The following is an 18,035-nucleotide window of genomic DNA, read 5'->3' on the forward strand; positions in this document are numbered from 1 at the left end:
TTAACGAGTAAATCACGGTGTATCTGCAAGCTGAAATACTAGGAGCTGTGACACGTTTACAGACATGAAAAAAGGTTCTCCATAAATTTCTAAATTTAAAAGAAATTATAACAGCAAAAAGTCTCACTGTGTATATCTATTTCAGTGTAATGATAATGGCAAATGTTCATTGAGACTCACCATGTACCAGACATTTTCAATATGTTAATTCCTTTAAACCTTACAACAACCCCATAAATTAGGAGTTGTGAGGTTTTCCAGTTTGCCCGTGTGAAAACTGAGATACAGAGCAATTAAGCAACTTGGATGAGATCACACAGTTGGCAGGTGGAAGGCTGGGACTTGGACCCAGGTGTTCTATCTATACCTACACGCTTAACCACGAGCGACAGTGCCTACCTATGTATCAAGAAACCTAGAAGACAAAAGAGAATTAGGCATTTTCTTTTTTCCTATGGCAACCATGATGCATCTCTGCATGGAAGGAAGTCATCCTTTGAAAGCAGCTCAGAGGGGCACTGAGGGAGGTGGGTCCAGGGTCAGTTGCCTGGCTGCTCTGCAAGGCTTCGGTTCTGATAAGGCTGATATGGGAAACTGAAATCAAGGGTAAACAAAAACTTTAAGGAGAACTTCAAGGGACCAAAATGAATCAACTCAGTACTTTAAACTTAACTCAATCACAAAATATGTCATGAAACTGTCTGGATTTAAAAAGAGAAACAACAATAACATACAAATATTTATACATCTAAATTTGAAAAGTGATCAACTACTTATTTATTCACATAATAAATAATTTCTTTAGTCTCTAATGATTGTATTAGGATACTCATTATTTTTTAATTTAAATTTAATTAATTAACATACAGTGTATTATTAGTTTCAGAGGTAGAGTTCAGTGATTCATCAGTCTTATATAACTCCCAGTGCTCACTACATCTTGTGCCCTTCTTAATGTAGGATGCTGTCTTAAACTGAGTTATCATCATGTACTTACAATCAAATTAAATTAAAATATTAAAGATAAAAGAGCAAAATAAGGTTCTTCGTTAAAAGATAAAACAGAATCCAAAAGTCTCCATACTCACCAAGTATACTGAATAAGCAGACATTGGTCATATTTTGTAACTTTTCCTGGGAAATGCTTTCAAAACCAGTTTTATCATTAATTTATTATTCTACATTGTTTTTAGCAAAAAAAATCAATCCACCTACATGATTTACCATACTTGTCACCAAATGACTATGTTTCTAAAAGTTCAAACTCACTGACAAAGGAGGCTTTGCCACTACAGAGGCTTTGTTAAAAATAGATTAAAGCTTTTCAAGACTCAAATAGCAATTCCTGTAACATCTCTAGCAATGTTAACATTGTTAGAGTAAGTATATCTTCCTAAGATGGCTCCTGAGAAATTCTGACATCTTATTTATAAACAAAATCAGTCACATTACCTTTTGTTAATCACATATGTAACTTCAAGTTTAAAAAATCTATTGTATAAATTGAGTTATATTTATATACACATATCTAGAATTTATTTCAAGGCATGTGAGCACAGGACTCCTGAAAGTACACGAAACACTATTTTCCTCTTCATGGCATAATGGTCTGGGGCCTTGAGCAAACTAAAATAAAGTCAATTAATTTTTCAGTTGTATGTTAAAGCCTTAAATCCGCCACATAAATATTCCAAAACCAAGTTGGAGCAGTAAGCTGATGGCTGGATGGAGAGCACAATCAGAGGGATTATTCTAAGTCTTTGAGAGAGCAGGGGAAAAGTGTTCCTTGACCTTCTGTACTGAAAGGCTCCTTTTCATCTGGTTTCAATTCTCTTGTTTGTGCACCTTGCCATATTTATTATTGAATTCCTGATTTCTACTTGTTTCATGTTCCATGTTCCAATGATTGATGAGAAATTGCTGATCTAGATGTTATCTTTGGCACCCAGCGAATGCACAGAGCCCCCGAAGAATGCTAAGAGAATAAACGTGTTTTGAGCTGCACAACACCCAAGTTCAACAGATCCATCAATTCATGACAAACGCCAGCTGAAGATGCTTTAATAAGACGCGTTTTTCTTCTTAAACACAACAGTAGCAAGGAGGACAGGTATTTTTCCCCTCTTTGTTGGATGATTGCTAATAGAAATGATAAGATTTTGTCCTAAAATAGTGATTTGAGGAGAAATCTGGCCAAAGATAGTTTTGTTTTGTTTAGTTTTCTAAAGACGAAGTAGCTGTGTTTTCTATATCAGGGATCTGTCCTGTTTGGTTTGACTAAGAAATGAAATATGCTAATAACATTTCAGTTAATTTCTAAATATCTCTGTAAAGCTGATTTTTTTTTTAAAGATTTTATTTATTTATTTGACAGAGAGATCACAAGCAGGCAGAGAGGCAGGCAGAGAGAGAGGAGGAAGCAGGCTCCCTGCTGAGCAGAGAGCCCCATGCGGGGACTCTGAGATCCCAGGACTCTGAGATCATGACCTGAGCTGAAGGCAGCGGCTTAACCCACTGAGCCACCCAGGCGCCCCTGTAAAGCTGATTTAGTTTATAGGTGTGTAGGGAATGAGAGGGTTTTTTTTTTTTTAATGGTGGCCAGCTTTCTCTTGCTTAACTAAATAAAGACTAATTAACAAGTCTAATGTGCTCGGAGAGAATCATCTAATTAGATAAATTTTGCAGGCTAATCAAAATATTTGGAGAATTTTCCCTACACTTCTCTCCACTAGAGGGGGTTAAACACATCTCCAGAAGACCTTGTTCTCACTGAATTTCATCTTTCTAGGCAAGTAAGTCCTCCTGTATTACCAAAATATTATACCAAACACCTTAAAGTAGACACGTATATTGATGTCCTTGCAGGCTTAGTGTTTTTGACCTTGCCTGTAGAATGTAATAATTTTTAAATTACTACAGAGTGAGACAGGTAATAATAATAATTAGGATATCAAGTCTTATTTAAAATTACATTCCTTTTTATTTCCATCTCATTTCTTTGAGTAAAATCAGAAAAACAGCATAGACAACATGTAAAGAGGCTAAGACATGATAATATGTGGTGCACTTGCAATAAAAGGTATATAATTGTAAAAGGAGGAAAGAAGTCCCCTTTTCTATGATAACAAGGGAGAGAATGGACGCTTTTCCTTGTTGCTCCTTTGCACACATGCATCAGCTATGCTAGTACACCTTGAACAATGAATATAGTTCTAGTTGATTTTAATACATCAAATGTTCAGTTCTGCAGGTCCAAATACTTAAATCCTAGGATCCTTAAGGAACAATTGAAGAACTTAAAAAACTGAACATTTCTCCCGTGAATTTCAAGAATTTTTAAATACATACATTGATCTTGGCTAAGTTCCAATGTGCGATTTCCAGATTGTTCTTTATGGAGCTCATCAACCTAATTTCCAAAACTCAAAGTTAAACACGGTGGGCCACAAAGTTTTTACTTCTGAAAGGCAAGATTCAGTATGATTTTCATTTTTCTTTATACTTTCCTATATTGTATTGTTTTTAGGATATTTATTACTTTTGTAATTGGGGAAAAGGTATGAAAAAAAATCCTGAGTTGCCAAACACACACACCAAGTGCAATTCATGGTACAATGATGAAGAAATGAGTTTTATTGAGACAGATTTTCTGAAGGATAGCTACTTACCTACTCTGCCTTCTGGGATTCAGAAACATAGCCGTAAATGTAATCTTCTTCTTTTTTTTTTTTTTAAGGTTTTACTTATTTATTTGGCAGAGGGAGAGAGAGAGAGAGAGCACAAGCTGGGGGGAGCAGCAGAGACAGAAGGAGAAGCAGGATCCCCACTGAGCAGAGAGTCCATGGGGGACTCCATCCCTGGACCCTGGGATCATTATTTGAGCCGAGGGCAGACGCCCAACTAACAGAGCCACCCGGGTGCCCTGCCATAAGTGTAATCTTGATCTATCTAGTGTAGGTACCTAAGTCTCTTTTCTAAGAATTTTATAAAACAATTAAGAAGAACCAATCTCACACTAGAAATGATTTGTGATAAAGTTTAAAAACATTTAAATGAAGGCCAACACAAAAACAATATTATATAAATAGTGTACAAATAAAACTGTATTATCCTCGAACGGTTCTCAATTCAGAAGAAACTGTGAATCAGAAGCTATTGAAGAAGCTACTAGGGAAGCCATGGTTGGGTCTAGATTCTTGAATTATCATAGCCTAGTTCAATGTCACGCACTGCTACCTCTTTGTGCCCCTTGTGGAACCAGATCACATGCTAGACTGAGTCCCCACTCAAACATTTCATTTTGTTATGTTATGTGTGAATTCATAGTCTTTCTATGTCCAATTGTTCAAGGCTCAGACTTTAATAAACAATGTCTTCTTTAATTATCATACTGCTATTGACCAGCTTCTTCGTCTCTGATTGCTAGAGCACAGACCTTTGCAGATACAACTCTGTTCCAATGTCATAAATGCCCGCTGTTGTTCCCTGTTACAAAACACCTTCTTCTCTCTCAGACAATGGGTGCAGAAGGGTTTTAAGACCCCTGGACCTGCCAGGCAATGCCCTAAGTGTTTTCCTTGAAGATGTAGGCTGTCACTCATCCTTACAGGCTGGCTCTGTCTTCTCCTCACACCAGTTAGGACTTAGGCCCCTGCTCTGTTTTATACAAGAAACACAGTCATTCCCAGCATTTGGAAATTTTTTTAGAATACACTTTATTACAGATCCCAAAGGAGAAACAGTAAAGAAGTCTTACGGTACACATTTTCAGCAAACCGCTGCAAACATCCAAATCGGAGTTGACTCTTTCTGACCCCTCCAGGGGTTTTTACCCCTTGTACTCCAGAGAGGACCCGGCCCCACTGGTGCCTTTCCTTCCTCCAGTCACTCACCTGCAACCTGACTTGCCTACTTGTACAACAGTCGCCAGCAAATTAGAAGCCCTCTTTATAAAGTGAAGGGGAATTATGAACAACGATTTTATTTTCTTCTGTTACCTTCACACTAAATGGGCACAACGAGGCCTTGTAATGAGTTTCCCCACCCTCAGTTTACATTAAGGCAGCCCCAGGGACAAAGCCAGGTTTCCTTCAGAGCTTCATTCCATAGGACTACACAATGTCTATTTCCTCGCACAATCAAAAGGTGTCTGTATAACTCTCGCATAAATGAGCATGAGATACCCAAATCAAAATCCAGACAACTACAGATCCAGGGATGGCTTTTATAAGGCAAGACAGGGGGGAAAAAAACCCACAGAATTATGTTTTTGTCTGTTTTAATAATGAAGGAAATGGTTCAAATCCAGCTTTGAAGTTTTCTTCCCACCTGAGTCACATCAAAAGAAAAAAATCATTTTTAGGCATCAAGAATTTATGTAGAGAGGGCGCCTGGGTGGCTCAGTGGGTTAAGCCGCTGCCTTTGGCTCAGGTCATGATCTCAGGGTCCTGGGATCGAGTCCCGCATCGGGCTCTCTGCTTGGCGGGGAGCCTGCTTCCCTCTCTCTCTCTCTCTCTCTGCCTGCCTCTCTGTCTACTTGTGATCTCTCTGTCAAATAAATAAATAAAATCTTTAAAAAAAAAAAAAAAGAATTTATGTAGAGTAACAATAAGCCACACATTACTCCCCCCAGGCAGATGAAATAATTTTATTTCACAGTTGTCTTTATTTTTTTTTATTTTATTTATTTATTTGACAGAGAGAGAGATCACAAGTAGGCAGAGAAGCAGACAGAGAGAGAGAGAAGCAGGCTCCCTGCTGAGCAGACAGCCCAATGCGGGGCTCAATACCAGGACCCCAAGATCATGACCTGAGCTGAAAGCAGAGGCCTAACCCACTGAGCCACCCAGGTGCCCCTCACAGTTGTCTTTAAAACCACAAAGACACTATGTTCTTCATATAAAAACATTAGTACAGATAGCTATACTTTCTAGAAAATGATTGTATAGAGCCTGTCAAAGAAAAATGCACACACCATTATATGACTTCAGACAAGTTGCTTGGGAAAAACACACATGGACTGATTCCCGAAACATACCATAAGACCACCCTGCATCTTTTGGTTCACAGTATAGATTATTATCACCAGTAGTGCTCCTGCATTCTTACAGGCTTGATAATACACATATAGACTGGTTTACGACTTAATGTTCCATTGGTTCATCAGCCTTTTCTGCAGGTTCATCAGCAGGTTGAGCAGGCTGTGCCCTTCTCTCTGGTCTTTCTTCAAGACCTTCCAGGAATGGAGATACATCATCATCATCATAAACTCCCAAGTCTTTACCAACAATTCCAATGGAAACATTCTTTGTAGTTAGGTCCTGTTTTGCAGGAAGTGTCCCTTGTAAGACATGCAGAACACGTTTAACCAGTTCATTCAAATTGCATTCCATAAACCCAGAGATGTGTCTCTCCAGGTAAGTACGAGCTGAGAGAGAACCGGCTCCAATGGACAGGACTCTACAGTCAAAATAGTTAGCAGATGGACAGGTATGGAAAATATGAGGACCCATATCTTCATAACCAGCAATAAGCAGTCCAACACCATATGGTCTCTGGCCATATTGTTGTGTCGGTATCTGGGTCTTGCTTCCAATTAGAGATACAAGATGAGACCCAGGAAGATGTCTGTCAAATACAAATCTGAAATCCAAACGCTCCTGGAGCATAACATTACGGAACAGTCTAGCATCGGCAGTTAAGTCCTGTAACTGACATACTGATATGCTTGTCCACATGGAGAATTTTTTTCTGATGAGTTACAAGCTCTGACTGTGCTCTCTTCAATGCAACCAACACGGCATGGGGTTTTGATTTCAGACCAACTGTGGCTGAATCTTGTTTGACAGCTTCCACTGCATACTCAATTGGATGAATCCTGCCCTGAGTGCTCCAAACAGTGACCTCATTGTCATATTGGTTACAAAACAGGGTTCCAGTGCGGGTCTGGCTGCAGCTTCCTGCACAAGTGTGGACTGAGGAACGCTAAGCCACAGATTCTTAACCCCAACATTTATAAAGATGCATGCAGGGGGCCTGGGTGGCTCAGTCGTTAAGCATCTGCCTTCTGCTCGGGTCATGATCTCAGGGTCCTGCGATTGAACCCCAAATTGGGCTCTCTGCTCAGCACGAAGCCTGCTTCTTCCTCTCCCACACCCCCTGCCTGTGTTCCCTCTCTCGCTGTGTCTCTCTCTGTCAGATAAATAAATAAGTCTTAAAAAAAAAAAAAGATGCATGCAATATAAACATATACGTAAAAGAAAAAGGGAACACTAGGTAATTCATTGAACAAAAACCTATCGTCATCGTTAGTAGAAGAACCTGACGTGGTAAAAACGGCCTAGCAGGAAAAGACCTAGTAAATACATCATAAACACCGACACTGCTATGGAGCGTGATTCTTGTGTGTGTATAGATTCTTGTATCTATACCAGATTAAGGTTAATTGTGTAGTAATAATACTAAGGTTTGGCCAATGGCTATAATGGAAGAACTTTGAAGGGAACTGTAATTATTTAATCTGAAAATAGAAATCTGAGGAGAAAATCAATAGGTATTCTATTAAAGATCTACCAAAAGCAGACACATTTAAGATAAATTAGAAAGCATTTCCTAAGTAGCAAAATCACGGCATTCTGGAAAGTAATGCCAAGGAAGGTAGCAGTCTCCTTCCATAGGGGTTGTTTTGTTTGAAGGGAAGGAAAGATGACCACCTCTCTTTCAGAGGCTAAGGTGATTTTGTTTTGTCTGGAGAGGATTAAATGATCTCTCCACTGTCAGTTTATACTGTAGGTGCACTGTACTCTGTGTTATTTTTCAGATGTTCTTAAAGACAGTGGAAGACCAAGACGCACTTTTCAGAAGGAAATTAGGAGGTTTACTTCTAGTCATATTACCTATAATTAACTAATTTTGGATTTTTAAAATTTCTTATAGTACCTTCAAAAATAAACTTTTGCATAATTATTTTTCTTATTTACTAAAAAAAATTACCAGAGAATCATAAGCTATCTTCTAAAAGCCTTGGAGACCACTGTATTTTGGAATTCAGTACTTTTCTAAATTTGAAAAGATAACCTGGCACAAATACCATATATTATGCGACACCTCCAGCAGAGTCACAGCAGTGTCCATAATCAAACATGTTAATATCTTTGCAGTGACTCACACAAACGTTCACACTAAGTGAGCAAAAGAATATAAATAGTTTCACATCAATATAGGCTATATTTTCCCATCAAATAAGTTACAAAAATCTTTGTTTTCAGAATGGGTTACATGACAAAGTATAGAATGCCCAATTAAGTTTGAATTTTGAATAAACAACAAATAAGTTTTTGGATATGTCCCAAATATTACATTGAACCTACTTACACTAGAAATGTTATTTAGTGTTTATACAGAACTCAAATTTAGCTGAATTTCTTGGTTTTTTGGGGGGTTTTTTTGTTTTTTTTTTCAAAATCTGGTTTTTATATTTCAGAATCCCAACAAGTGATTGTGGACCTGTTTCTAGAAATATACTAATTGAAATACTATTTTTTAATTAACATACAATGTATTATTTGCCCCAGGGGTACAGGTCTATGAATCATCAGTCTTACACAGTTCACAGCACTCACCATAGCACATACACTCCCCAGTGTCCATCTCCCAGCAACCCTAACCCTCCCACCTCACCACCCCCCAGCAAACTGTGAAACCATAAGAGACTCTCCTAATTGAAATACTATTAACAGCTATCCTAGGAGAAAAGTTTGGTTTGGGTATTTTTTAAGGGGGTCACAAAAAGCAAAGTTTTAAAAATATGCTATCAATAACATGTAAACAAATAAGACCTGTGCAAATGCACCCATATTAACAACTCAAAATATTTTAAAAGTTAGAAGTAGCACGGCTACTCCAAAAACTATTTTAATTTGCATCTCTTTCTGGCTCCACCTTAAAATTCTTCACCTATAAAACATTCCTTTATTAAAATTCATAAAATTCTCATATAACAAAGATATAGCTCCATCTAATGGAAAAAATATCCAATTACAGCCCTCATGAAGCTAGGACTATTTTGTAAAACTATAAAGCGTATGTAGACTATACACAGTCATACACACACACACACACACACACACACACACACACACACACATACACACACACACACACACACAGAGTGGATGCTTTTCTGTGCCTCTCTGGGTTTTTTTTTGAAGCCAGAAAGGACCCAAAAGTAAAGTAGTCATAGCTTTTGCAAGATCTGCTCTTTTACTTATATTGGACTCTGAAATATAAAAATGTAAGTATATTTATACTTCATATCTATTTTATTATATATATGTACATACATATTCATATATGTAAATATAAATATAAATATTACACTTTCTTGTGTAAGCTTTCTAGGCCAAGGGCTTGAGAGTCCTATAAAGCCTTGTGAATTTGAAGGGGAGCAGAATATGTCACCCCAAAATATGCCACTTTGACATATAGATTATCTTGAATTAAAATTACTTGAGAAACAGTCAGTACAAGGATAATCAGAACCTCCTCTGTGCCCCCTGAAAACAGAAAATAAATTCCCCATGTGAAAGTCACCTTCATTGTACCAAGAGCAGAGGAAGGATTCTTATCACCAGAGACACAATTTAGGGCTGAGAAGGCTACAAAAACAATCTTGTTACTTCTTTATTAATTTGCTACCCTAAACCCACACCCCTTTGCTTTGTCGATTCTTCACAAATTCATTGTTTCCCTATCTAAAGGGCATAAAAGCTTCCTGCTTTGGTCACTGCTTTGAATTTCATATTTTTATGGGGTTCTTGTGCATGCAAAATTAAATTTGTTTTTCTCCTGTTAACCTGTCCTATGTCAATTTAAGTATTAAGTTAGTTAAAGAACCTAGAAGGGAAGAAAGAAAAATTTTTCTTCCCCTAAAAATTGCATGCAAAATATTGTATAACTTGAATGTGTGCATTTTTCTGGAGAGAGATTTAGATCCTTACTAAAGGAGTCCATGAGCCACTAAAGGTTACAAAGTTCTCGCTGTACTACCATGTGCTTCTCCCCAGGGACTATTTGACTTCACTCCACTGTTTTTCCCAGATGACTACAAACTAACCCAATACCAGAAGTTCCTTCTCTGCTGCTGGCTGGGCTCAGCACTTAAATACTGAGCCTGAACCAAACACAGGCTTCACTGTCAATAAGAAAGAGCCTGCCCCGTGAATTTACAGGCATTTTTCTTTTCTTTTCTTTTTTTTTTTTTAAGATTTTATATATATATATATATATATTTTTTTTTTTTTTAATTTTTTTTTTATTTGACAGTCAGAGATCACAAGTAGGCAGAGAGGCAGGCAGAGAGAGAGAGGAAGGGAAGCAGGCTCCCTGCTGAGCAGAGAGCCTGATGCGGGACTCCATCCCAGGACCCTGAGATCATGACCTGAGCCGAAGGCAGCGGCTTAACCCACTGAGCCAGCCAGGCGCCCCTAAGATTATATATTTTTTTAAGTAATTTCCACACCTAATGCGGGGCTCAAACTCACATGAATGTTTAAAACAAACAACAGCAAGATCTAGCAGATGTGGAACCAGGGACTAAAGGTAGGGTCAGAGACAAAGGGCATTAAAATAAACAAGTCATTCTTTCAAAATTTTCAGTTTATCTCATTAGCCTTCTTGTTAAAATAAGGATAATTCAGTTTTCCTACTGATATCATTTTTCTGAAATTTTATTTATTTATCACCCCATTTAGAAGGGAAAACCTTCTATTCTGGAAGCACTTCAGTTGACATTTCTCAGTATTAATTTTATTTATAAATAAACCACGTCTTTCTTGTATAAGGTATTTGAATAAGAACTGTTATAATCAAAGGTCGATTTATTTTGGAAATATCTCCCTCTTGAGGTCATTATTATTTATGCCTCAGGAGATTATAAACTTGAGCACTCTGTTAGATACTGGTGGGTAGAAACGGAGGTTAAATAGGGCAAACGTCTTGGAGAACAATCTAGACGCACCTATTAACATTACAAAACCCATAAATACTAAGGTCTATAGGCAAGGACAGTCTTGCAAGCAATATGTGGTCACAAAAACTACAAGCCACCTAATGTCCAGCACTGGGTAACTAGTCAAAGTGTGCTAATAATGCTCACCACAATGAAATAACATGGAACTCCTAAAAGCTAGAAAATCTATGAGTACTGATATAGATTTCTCTCTCCTAGACATGCTTGCACATACATTTATACATATATAAAATTGTCTCCGGATGAATATTGGTAACAGTTGTTGCCTCAGTGAGAAGAAACCAGTCTGCAGGGGTCAGGGAGAAGACATACTTTTCACTGTATACCCTTTTACGTATGAACTAAATTTTTAGCCATCTATTTGTATTATTTGTAAATTTAAAAAATCCAACAAATTAAATGTTTCATATTTTTTAAGTAGAACTTAAATACAAAAAGTGCACAAGTCATATGTGTAAAGGACAACAAATGTTTACAAAACTAACATATCCAGGTAACAAAAACTCATACTGAGGAAAAAAGCACTATCAGTATTTATTGAAAAGAAATAAAGAAAGAAAGACATTTTATCATTTTATCTATAAATATTTCAGTATGTATCGTTTATGAAAGAACTGCAATCTAAAGTGGAACCAGAGGAAATGAGAGAGAATCTCACACATGCACCTTTAGGAAAATAACACTTAAGAACTGAGAGACTGATTTCCTGCAAATGCCTGATTTACGGAAGGCTGACACTTAGCTCCTGACCAGTGAACATCCACCAAGAAACTCTTGCCTTCCTCAAGCCAATGAACTTAGTGTGTGGACTCTGGCTGGACTCCCCCTTTGCACTCCTTGCCCATAAATACAGTCCACCCCAAACAGACTCACCTGTACCTTGTGGAGCCTAGATTTTCCAAGCTGCAGTTCCCCCACTAATAAACTCTATTACTAGTAATTTAAGCTTGCCTCAGCTTACCTTTTTATTTCAGTTGATTCTTAACAGATAAAAATATAACCTTAACGCCATGGCCAAACCCAATAAAGTTCACAATAATTATATTTTTAAATGGTTAATGCTTACATTTTTTAATACGCAGTTCATGTTCGATTTTCTTTGCTGCCTCAGAAATGTCAATTTACATTTGATTTGTTTGAATCATAATCCAAACAGGTCTACACATTATATTTGGTTTATTTTTCTCTTAAGTCTCTTTATTCTGCAATAGTTCCATCCCTTTTGGTTAATGCTACTACTTTGTTGTGGAAGAAACTGGCCATTTATCTTGTAGAATGTCTCACATTCTGGATATGGCTAATTGATCGAATCCTCCTGGTGGGATTTAACATGTTCTTTATTCACTGCATTTTTTGGAAGCCAGTAGATAGACCCAGAGAATATGCTTCTTGAGTTGGTAAGTAAAAATGTTCTACCATGTTGAGGAAATGCTATAGATTTTTGTAAACCAATGCACAGAGGCTCACAAATTATGACCTGAAAAGTCCCAAGCAAGGAAATGTTTCATTTTGCTGAACTGAGCATTACCCCATGCATTTTGTTGTTGTACCACCTATTACATTCACATGGAACCAGAGTCTTGTATTACACAGTCTGATAAACACTGGGCAGAAATCTGAATGGTCTTCTCTGAGTTCTGTGATGTTGTGTAGTATAAGACGCACTGCAGATGCTCACGAGAGTGTGTTGGTCTAGATTAATCCAACAGATGTTTATTGTATGTTTTCCATTTGCAGAGTACTATACTTTCAACTACTGTTTCTGTTCTCAAGAAGACTGAATTGGTAAGTCAGCGTGTGTTCAGGAAGCAAATGCACATGCTCCTTTAAAGCGCGAAGGCAGTAAAAAACCCAGCTGTGCATGTTGTAGAATTACAGAGTGGAGTGGCTTGGTGGGGTTCATCAGGTAAACTCCAACGGCAAGATCAGCTTTGGAGCTTAGCAACAAGAATTGGCAGCAGATCTGAGCTGATGAAGACCCCAGAAATATTTGGAATAGCAAAGGACTCTCGTGGCTGATGAGGGATACAGATTAAGATTAAAACCAGATATTCCAGCTGCTAAACTTAGTGAAAGCCTGGGTAGGTCCCATTCAAGATAATTTCTTTGTAGGTAAACTGCTCTGTTTTGTTTTCTCTTTGTTTTCTCACCTAAAAAAATCTTTTAGGATTTTCTCTTTATCCTGTGGAGTTCTGAAACTTCTTCAGGATGTGTCTAAGTACAGAGCTTTTCCATATGAACGTCTTGCCTGGTTTACCGCTCTCCCTTGAAGTGTGGGGATTCAACTTTCCTTTAGGCTGAGGAAAACTTTCTTCTGTTCCTTGTATTTCCATTTCTGGGTCAGTTGTTTCAATTTGTTCATCCCATTTGTTTTTCTGTGATGTTGTTTGTTTTGTTCATTTTGGGTGATCTTTGGTTGATCCTTCCACATTTATGAATAAAAAATCAGGTTAATTAGTTGACTTGGGACCCATTTACAGTTTTAGGAGTTTACCCAGAAATGTACACGGAGATCAAGTTGACCTCGAAGTATTCACAGGCTAGTGAGGAAGGAAAACAAGTAAACAGGAAATCTGTCAAAGTGTCAGCACACCTGTGTTGCAGCTTGAGCAAAGAGAAAAAGGTGGTGGGATTAGTTTGTGTGACAGAGTGGTCCAAGTGTGCCCTTCCCCCAACTTCCGTAGCTGTCTTCAGCTCCTCCAGGGTTGGGCTGGAAATGCAGGCAGGCCGCAGAAAAAAGGAAGGAGCAGACAAGTTCTGACTTAAGAGCTATGGTTTGGTGGTGTCGCTCTCTGGACAAGAAGTTTAAGACTTTTTCTTTCTCTTGAAGGATACATTTCTGAATTTCTCAAAGATTTATCACTGTGAATCCTTAGCTGCAAAAGTTGTGACACAGGCAATGCATTTTCCTAGACTTTACACTTACTACCTATAGCCCCTGCGTATTTGGTGACACATTCTATAGATTCTTTTCATTTGAGGACCCATCTCTCTTCCAAGTAGTTCTCTTAGGTAGACAAAAACCTCACCCAGGTCTGGTCTTTCCCTATGGACCACATCTGTTCCAGAAGAAACACTAGTTCATCCCTGCGTTTGTGGAAACTCACCTCTCATCACTCTGTTGTTATAGGTAAACTGCTCTGGCCACTGCCTTTGGCCTGAATTTCCCAAGGGTGAGTTAAACATGCAGAAGTCTTCAATTTCTCATATGTCCTGCAAGTAGGTAGTAAACTAAGGCTTACAAAACTGGAACCTGAGCAGCTCTTCTGTAAGCTCTGCAGAGACTGTAAACACTTCACTTTGGAAAGTGGGCACGTTTGGCAACTTTAGTTTTGTTCTGTTTTGGGGGCCTCAGCTGAAAAGGGAGAGACAAGGTCCCATTATAAAAGCTTGTTTCATGCCTAAATGAAAAGTACAGAGGTGATGAAATAAGGAATCTTCCCTGCTGTTCCTTCCAAGCAGTGGGCCAGCTCTCGTGACTGATTTTACTCCAACAAATGTGTTTTCCAGACAGCCTCTATCAAGCCAATTTGTGGGTCTCAGGCAGGGTAAAAACAACAACAAAAACCAACCAAACAAACAAAACAAACCTTGGTTCCCCAAGAAGCTGAAGGGAGCCAGTTGAATGTGCATCACTGTGAGAAAGGATTACCTGGCAGAGAGGAGGTTAGAAACATGTTTACAGGGGCGCCTGGGTGGCTCAGTGGGTTAAGCCACTGCCTTCGGTTCAGGTCATGGTCTCAGGCTCCTGGGATAGAGCCTCGAATCGGGCTCCCTGCTCAGCGGGGAGCTTGCTTCCCTTCCTCTCTGCCTGCCTCTCTACTTGTGATCTCTGTCAAATAAATAAATAAATAATCTTTAAAAAAAAAAAACAAACCTCATAAACAATTGTACTCAGTGTATAAAATAAATTCAAAAGGATATACATAGGTTGGGACCACTTTGTAAATTATAACACAACACAAAATGACATTATATATTATTTATGGATACAAATACATGTAGCAGAATTTGAATTAAGAACATACACAAAATTTAAAAATTAAAAAACAAAAACCAGGAAGGTTAAAAAAAAAAACTTTTCAGTTCATACAGAGATGCTGGAAGGCAAAGAAGTTTGAGAATCTTTCAGCCCTTCAGAATAATGACTTTATTCTTTTTTTTTTTTTTTAAGATTTTATTTATTTATTTGACAGAGAGAGACACATCGAGAGAGGGAACAGAAGCAGGGGTAGTGGGAGAGGGAGAAGCAGGCTTCCTGCCAAGCAGGGAGCCCGACATGGGACTCAATCCCAGGACCCTGGGATCATGACCTGAGCCGAAGGCAGATGCTTAACAACTGAGCCACCCAGGAGCCCCTAATGACTTTATTCTTCACAGCTTCCAAACTGTGAAGTCACCTGCCAGAATGCATAGTCTTGAGATTTTCTGATTTTCCATAGCTTCTTACCATAAACTAACAAAATATTCCACTATAAAGATTCATTTAAAATAAGTCAGATTACATTTCTCAGCTCAAGTCTACTAGTAGTTCCTCATTGTACTCAGGAAAATAGCTGAAGCAAATGGCCTGTGTAGCTCTCCCTACTTCATACCCCTGTAGTAGCCAGCCTCCAAAATGGTCTTGGATAGATTCCCACCTCCTGGTGTTCAAACTCTTGTGCAATCCCTTCTCACTCTTCCAAGTTTGGTCTGTGCGCTCAATGGAATCAAGGAGAAGCAAAGGCATCGAACTCCTGAGGTTGGGTTATAGACACTGGAGCCTCCGTCTTGATTGCTTTCTCCCCCTGGCTTGGCTCACTCACTCTGGAAAAAAATCACCTGCTATGTCATGAATGGCTCCATGCAGAATGCACCCGGCAAGAAGCTATATTCTACCAACAGCCTTGTTAGGGGGCCTGGAAGTAGATCATCCAGCTCCAGTCAAGCCCAAAGGAAAGATTTTTTTTTAAGGACCAGATAGTAAACAGTTCAGGTCTTGCAGGTTCTACTATCCCTATTGCCACTAGCCAACTCTGCCATTTTACACAATTCGAAAAATAACGTTCAGGACTGCAGTTCCAATAAAACTTTATTTACAAAAACAAGCAGTAGTTTGCTAGCTTTTGTATGACTGCAGCCGAGTCTCACAGCTGACTACAACTTCATGAAATCCTCAATCTGACCCGCTCAGCTAAACTGCTTCTTAGGTTCTTGAGCTTCAGAAACCATAAGCCGACTGTTTTAAGCTAATGGAACTCATGCAACCCCATTCTCTACTTCCCCACCCACCGCCAAGCACACACACATATCCTTCACCTTTCTAATTTCACCTTCTACTCTCCACTACACATTCCTTATTGTTCCTTGAATATACTAGATGCACCCCTGCCTCAGGGCCTTCGTTCTGCTAGTCTCTGCCTGCCTAGATGCTTCTCCCATAGGTATCTGTTTGGATCCATTAGCTCCTTTAGGTCTTTACACTGAGCCCTTCTTGGTAAAGCCTTTTCTGACCCCATTTTCAAGTGCAACATACTTTCCTCCTTACTACATTCCCTATCTCCCTTATTTTTCTCATATCTATCATGTACCATACATTTTACTTTACTGTCTTCCTCCACTGGAGTATAAGCTTCACAAAGACAAGTGTTTCTATTTGTGATACTGCATTATACAGCTGGCTTTCAATAGTTAAATAAATTTGCTTGTCTCAACTAACCTGCCAGATCCTTAAAGGCATAGTGTACACAGGCCTGAGCACACATTAATGTGGAATTAACTTTGGACACTAATTTTAAACATCTGAATATAACACACGAGATCATTTGGAAGGATCACTCTAAAGGAGGAATGGAGGCACTTGGTGTCTGCAATACTTAATCCTCACTGTACACTCCCCACAGGCAATCCCACCCCTCCCCATTATTACCACCTATGCACAGACCAGTGGACATCTTCACTTAAACCCTTCCTCAGGACATCTTGTGGGACACAAATTCAGCATAGCCTAAAATTAACTTTCCCCCTGCTCCTGCCTTCTCCTATTGTGATCAGCAAATGCAATCTTCTAGCCAATTATGTCACCCTCAACACTTTTCTCTACTACCAAGCTCCAGGTTTTATCCTCTGAAATCTCAAAACTCTGTCCACTTCTTCCCATCTCCTCCAACACCCCAATGCTACCCACCATAGCCACAGGATACTGCCATATAACTTCCTGTCTCCTTGCATCTATGACCACACTGAAAACCATTTTCCACAATGCAGCCATAGATCTTTTTCAAAATGGTCATCTCACTGGATCACATTACTGTTCACTCAAAATTCAGTAGCTTCCCATTCTCTCAAGATTAAACATGTTTTTCTGTTCTGCATGGGCTGGTTTCCACCTTACCTTTCCAAATTCTCCTCATAACCACCACTCTATTCCAGATGTACTCTATAACGACCAGTTTCTCAGTATGCTGAGAACTTCACCTATGATGTTCTGCCTGAAACACCCTTTACCCAGTTACTATCGTGTCTGCTGTAGGTCAGCTCAATTTTTCCTGTTACCTTGACAAGATCCAATTCCTTTTAGAAACGCCTCTCCTTTGTTGTACTCAACAGTTTGTATGGCATTATTTGGCCAGTGTTTCCCTAACCAGAGTAGGCTGTTGTTACTCCCTTGTATCCACAATGCTCAACAAAGGAATCTCAGGTGGATCTTGGTTACTGCTGGTAGAAAATGTGAACAATTCAAACAGAGCAGTTAGGAGGTTATTACAGCTGTCTGGAAAGAACAAAGGAGTTGCAGCACTACAGCAGTACATTAATGTTGGAGGGTACTTCAACAAGTTCTTGTAATCAAGAGATTATAATCAATAGTCAAGATTATAATCAATAATCAAGAGAATTGACACTCTTGAGGAAATTATTCCCAAAACCAATTATGTAAATCTGTACATTAGGCTGTAATAGTCAAGACATTATTTTGCAACATGTTTCTACTGCTATCAGGGTCTACCGCCCAAGTACCTGAGATAGT

The 18,035-nt window shown here is 38.8% G+C and overlaps 1 protein-coding gene across 1 annotated transcript; it reads right to left on the minus strand.

The window, feature by feature from the left end:
* Nucleotides 1-6,061: 6,061 nt before the first annotated feature.
* LOC125100126 (proteasome subunit alpha type-1-like) lies at nucleotides 6,062-7,305 on the minus strand. Its single transcript, XM_047730065.1, is given in 3 exon segments — nucleotides 6,062-6,701; nucleotides 6,703-6,959; nucleotides 7,296-7,305. Coding segments are annotated over 3 exon segments (825 nt in total). The 3' UTR covers nucleotides 6,062-6,143.
* Between the last annotated feature and the right edge of the window lie 10,730 nt (nucleotides 7,306-18,035).

Source organism: Lutra lutra, chromosome 1, assembly GCF_902655055.1.
Source record: "Lutra lutra chromosome 1, mLutLut1.2, whole genome shotgun sequence".
Classification (NCBI taxonomy): Eukaryota; Metazoa; Chordata; class Mammalia; order Carnivora; family Mustelidae; genus Lutra; species Lutra lutra.